The 6,025-nt window shown below is 36.2% G+C and overlaps 1 protein-coding gene across 1 annotated transcript; it reads right to left on the bottom strand.

The window, feature by feature from the left end:
• Positions 1 to 1,240: 1,240 nt before the first annotated feature.
• LOC139731198 (uncharacterized) lies at positions 1,241 to 5,562 on the bottom strand. Its single transcript, XM_071642082.1, has 5 exons — positions 5,353 to 5,562; positions 3,270 to 3,347; positions 2,301 to 2,378; positions 1,813 to 1,842; positions 1,241 to 1,342 (listed from the first exon to the last, which is right to left on the bottom strand). The coding sequence occupies exons 1-5, from the start codon at positions 5,558 to 5,560 to the stop codon at positions 1,263 to 1,265; spliced, it is 474 nt and encodes a 157-aa protein (XP_071498183.1). The 5' UTR covers positions 5,561 to 5,562; the 3' UTR covers positions 1,241 to 1,262.
• Between the last annotated feature and the right edge of the window lie 463 nt (positions 5,563 to 6,025).

Raw genomic sequence — 6,025 nt, 5'->3', positions numbered from 1 at the left:
GAACAAAAATGGTTTTAGAGTTGATGTAATAAAAGGTCATTTTAAGCAATTCAAAGTGTTAGAGAATACAATTTTAAGTTGAACGATCTATGAATTCGGGCTTTTGGCTGTCCATTATCTCTCAGTAGCAGTGGACGCCAAGGTACAAATGCTACGAACTTACGCATTAGTAAATGCTTGAGTATTTTGTAAAAAAAAACAACCAAACAAACAAAACAAAACAAAAACGAAAGCAAAACAAAAAAGAAGCATATGTGCAGTTAGAGGAATAATAACTTTCAATAAAAGTGCGAACAGGCAGATATTTCATCTTTGATACATTGTTTTAAATCTCTTTCAACTTTGTGTTAACCAAATCGAACTGGCAAGCATGCATGTAATTTGATTCCAATGATTATTACAGTATCATTTTTGTTTTTCATAACATAGACAAATATTCAAAACGTAATACTTAATAAAGATATAAGCACATACAAATGAGAAATGAAAATAAAAGCGGAAAGGGAACTAGAATTAAACGACAGTTTCTATTCCTGAGGCCAGCGATGTTATGTCACAGAGTATGCATAATTGATATGTCAAAATGGTTTGATAAGATCTGCTTATGATAAAGGAGGTTGAGAGAGCTTGCAAACTGAAAAAGAAAACAAAAACAAAAATACTCTCTATGTTAGCTAGCTGACATTTGAACATCGCTATCTTATCTGACTCGACACACTGAGAGATGCCCCAAAAATTGAAGGTCAATACTCGTCTGTTAAAGAACATTTCAAGAAGAAAACCTCAATTAAGAATTAGTAATGATAAATAGTAATAATAAGGGTAACAATTTTCATCATCGTTACACCATTGATAACGATCACATTATGATATCAAAAATATCATATTGATATCATGATGTCAACAATGACTATAATGACACTGTATAATCAATGAGTACGTTTGGTCATACGGCTAAGATACCTATAACCATGACATAATGAGTGAGGTAAATTATTATATGCAGTAACAGCATATAGTTTAGCAGGGTATTAGACCATCACAGATTGATGTTTCTTTGAACATGTCTACAAATATTCAAAGCATAAAACGTAGCACCTTACATTAAGACCTATAGGGCACAGTTTCCACTGAAAGGGCGTCAAGTCAATGGTCATGTGAGATACACAAACGAGATGTTTGTACATGACCTCGTGTTCCCCGTCTATAATCTGCTCTTTTGTGCCTTCTCACTTTATGATAAATCCCCAAATTCTGTACATTTACCTCCTCATTAAAAGGACGATGACAAGTGCCATGGCGACAGCGATAACGAGTATAACAACCACACTCGACGCAATGGCTGGGAAGGAAATGAAAGATAAGACACATTATTGCGGAAGGATCCAGTTCGTTTTCACTGGGATTATTTCCAGGCGTAATCGATAGTCATTTCACCGTATTAGAAAAGTAATTTGTACAACATAAAGCTGTTCTTGTTCATGTTAAAGCATACAGACCGTTCGATACTATAGAGGTATATTAGTGCATGTTCAGCACGGACTGCTTGTGTAATCCATGTCGCCACATTCTTTTTATGTTGAGAGGAAAACAATGTCATTACTGCAAAAATTATCGTGTTTCGAAAAGAGTTAAAAGCAGGTCATCAAGGCTTATTCTTAATGTCAAGAGATATCAATCAGACTATGAACTGTGAAACATTGCGGTACAGACTGATTATAAAACAAGTAATGCAGGATATCTGAACTCGAATAAACTCGATTACCCACCACGTAAATCTCTTATTGATGTGATTAAACGAAAGTTTCTTACCGGCAATGCTGGGATCACTAGGTCCTGGTTCTATAAAGGACAGGGGAGAGAGATTTAAGACAAGACGTGACTACTAATAAATGTATTAGCTATCATACAAACGAGTTCAGATACGTATAGTTATGCACATAGACGCATATGTATCGTTTTCCAACGATTCATTCTGTAATACAATGTGTGTATTTTACTACGCTAAATGTGCCTACAAAATAAACAGCCAAGGCTATTATGATTATGCTAAACGCTATGTTATGCCTTACTTACGGGTCACTGAAACAACATCAGTAGTGAATAAAAAGTCAATAGATTCCACAAGGAAAGTACATGCTGTAATGTACCGAATACATCGTTACTATCAATAAGCCAAATGATGGTATATATATACTATAGAGAAGCAAGTACGTGTAATATCGTTGATAGTAGACTATACAGAGGGGAGTGGAAGAAGATTACGTACGGGCATTATTTTGTCTTTCTCCATTATATACCTGACTTGGTTGTAATCACGCCTCCTGTTGGCTCATCTGGGGACATAGTGGATATCACGGTAGCAGATGGTTCTGTTTCTGTGGAGTACGTGGTTTGAAAGATGATAACGATATATTGTGGATAGAGTTTAATCAAGCTTAAATGCGACTCATCTTCTAGCTTCTATTGATTTATTGCAGGTAGATATACGTTTCCGATTTCATATATTATTATTATAGGTCCCTGATTTCTTCAGCAGAGATGTTTTCAAACCTTCCACACTAAGATGTTGTCGTTAACATGTTTTATCAATCTTTGATAAACTATATATATGGTAATATTAAAAAAAAAGAATATACGATGGAATCCATCACTACTATGCGTTGATACACGTGAGAACATTATAATCGACTAAACGAAATGAATTGAAAGACAGATACATAGAACTGTCTTGAGGGTCCGACCTCTCCTATCTGCCCTCCGTTCATCCGGATCTGTCTATTATCCGGATGCGATTTTGGCGTGTTTTTTTTTTCTTTCAATCTAATAATTAGGGAAAATGTGTTTTAAAAATCAAACAAAAGTCATACATAAACTCACAAAAATTACATATACATCATTTTCAACATAATGAACATGACATTCACATCTAGTTTTCAACAAAATACAATGCATTCAGACATTCACTACCCCAAATTACGGCATGGACAAGGACAGGATAACTGTTCATTAAATCAGGGCACATCTATACAGGCGACCATTCATTGAGCAAAATTAGAGAATTTTTAACGCAGAGCAGCTGCCGATGTTCACGTAAAAGTTCTGTGTACATATAGCTATACTAAATCATTGGGTAGATAGCTGCGTGTATTAACACATTGAAGCACATTAGTCTCCCATATCCGGCCAAATCCCTTAGTCGGATGAGGGCCGGTTCGGAAATGTTTGGATAGGAGAGGTCGGACTGTAATTTGCACGTTAATTTGTACCTGACTTGGTTGTGATTACGCCTCCCGTTGGCTCTTCTGGTGACATAGTTGATGTCACAGTAGTAAAGGGTTCCATCTCTGCAGTGAGTGAGTAACGTTTGTACGATGGTACTGAAAACTTGTGGAAAGAATTCCATGAAGTAAATGTGTTTCATCCTATATGGCATTTAAATAACCAAATTTTATAATAAATCTTATAATAAATACATTTTATAATACTAGCGCATTTCACACGTGTTTGGAAGATATGAAAGCGTACTCTTTACTGAAGAAAGCACGGACTTTACCAAAATTAGAAACGTCATTTTCTCTCCGACAGATTAATAAGGGCATACTCCAGCACGGTGTCAAGTATCTCAATGTTCTTCCCAGCAAACACATAACGTTTTCAGAACTTTTCCTAAACATTTTTTTTTTTTTTTTTATTATTAGGTTCCGTACGTCTTCGCACAAAATGGACGTTTTTAAAACGTACATACAACGTCTAGTTCGGACTTAACCTTTACCACTAAGCACAGGTGTTTGGTAAAATGTTTAAAAACCATCAATGGACGTTACAAAACGTTTTCATTATGTCTGCTACGTCTTCGTCCTTTATAAACGTCCACAAAACGTTTTTATTAGATCTACTACGTCGACTTTATCTTTAATGAACGTTTAAAAACGTGTTTATTTGGTCCGCTACGTGTTCGTCATTGGTTCTTTATCATGAATATTCATGCCTATTTATGCATATTCAAATAAGAAAATAGAAGATTTGAACACTAGTGAAAATAGATAAAAGACATTGAAATCTAAAGATTTATGCTGGGTTCAAACTTCCATGTGATTCAGAGACGAGCGCTCTTATCCACTCAGTCACGACTATTTCCCTATGAACTTGTCGAAGAGAAAATGATGTTTCTGATTTCGATAAAGTCTGTGCTTTCTTCAATGTACAGTATATACGCTTACAATCCCTCCAAACCAAGCTTTCGTCGAAAACAGCATTTGTCAGTTACTAATAAACTATGGCAATGTGACAGACAATACTGATATGGTAAAAACTTTGGAATGCACTTTCACTTTCAGACTGATAATAACTTGCATGTTTCACAAGGAATCGGCCCTTGACCTACCAGGTGCGTATAATTATATCTATAGGCCTCACCGTTAGCCAAGCATTAGCGCGCATTCGGATATAGGCCTACATAACTAGTCAACGCTCAGCTCGAAAAAAAAAAAATACCTGTGCCGTTTAATAACACGCATCCTCGATTGAACTGTTTTTGAACAGTGTCACGCATTTCATTAGTACAACTCAGGTAGTTATCTAGACATTTGCTGTTAAGATAGGGGCTATGGTGAGGCGTTCCTTTCTTTTCAGAATTGTAGCTTCAATTTTGGAGAGGAGGATAACATAATAAACTCTGTGTACGTTCAGAGTAATTTTATGCAATTTCTTGACTGTTATACTAATTCTTGTCCAGCACGTGTGATTAATGCCGACCATTTTACCTGTACAAAACAGGCTGGTAAATGATACACATCGACTGTATTATGACTTCATGGCAACAAATAATCTCAGCTCATCAGATTGAATCTGTTCATAACCGGAGGGAGAAAAAAACGAACCGATTTCACATATACGTCCTTGAAAACTTGGTACACAGAGACAATCAAATGCTCCGCCTTCCTTGTCGATGCAGGTCCCTCCATTACGACAGGGTTCTTCATAGCATCCCGGAATTGCTGTTGGAACATGAAGTTTGAAATTTACTGATTTAGACTCTTGACAAAGAAACTGTGAAGTAGTTTGCGGGTCGCTGCAGGATAAATACTGTTGTTACGAGTTTTCACAATAAATTGTATCATCTTTTATTCCAATAAAATCTAACTCTGAAGAACTTTGTCAACTTAAGATGATTATGGATTGATTCATTTCTTTGATCGGGGTATACCTCTTCCGTTTATCAAAACACACCAACCCTCGTTACGTTCTTCCATTATTAACTTGTGTTTTGCACATACTGAGCGTGCGTATGTGAGGTCTTTTATTGTTGACAGCATGTCTGAATATTCTGCAGGGTATTTTATCACTCACCTTCACAGGTAAACTCGAGGCTAGACCACGTGGCATTTTGCAAACACACGCTTGTGGGGGAATTAGTAGGAAGAAAACCTTCTCTACAGGTGTATACAGCTACACCTCTGTAGGCATTCGAGAGAATTGTGACGTTTGCTCCGTTGGGCACACTGGGAACGTCGTCAGGACAGTGTACCGCTGTAAGTGAATAACCAAACGTTGACATGAAATTCGAAGTTCGCTATTCTCAAATGGGGCATAGCCTGTCACGTTAACAGTTACAAAAACATGAATTTCAAGCGGTCATTAACATAATATCTCTTACCACATTATCAATGTCCTGCTGAAGCTAATCTTTTTGTTCTTTTATTCAATGTGTGTCACTCTACCAAAAAAAAAAAAAATACCACAATAGCCAAATAAACAAACGACGAATCAAGACGGGAGTTTCAAGAACTCGACGTGTCACTCCTGCCTGCTGGAACAAAATAATGAAACCACATCAAAGCTATGATATTTGAAATATTTAGTGTTGAAATGCAAGTATATTATTATAAATCCATGTAGTAATACAACTCACTTTATTAGTAAAATATAATTACAGTTTCAATGAATTGATTATCTGGCAAAAAGAGTTGGAGGATTTTAAATTTCGCCTCTTCTTCTTCTTCTTCTTCTTCTTCTTCTTCGT

Source organism: Diadema antillarum, unplaced genomic scaffold (genome assembly GCF_040938485.1).
Source record: "Diadema antillarum isolate AM-2024a unplaced genomic scaffold, OU_Dant_1.0 seq00000365_RagTag, whole genome shotgun sequence".
Taxonomy (NCBI): Eukaryota; Metazoa; Echinodermata; class Echinoidea; order Diadematoida; family Diadematidae; genus Diadema; species Diadema antillarum.
Note: the sequence above shows the minus strand (reverse complement) of the source record. Positions and strands in the feature narration are given on the sequence as shown.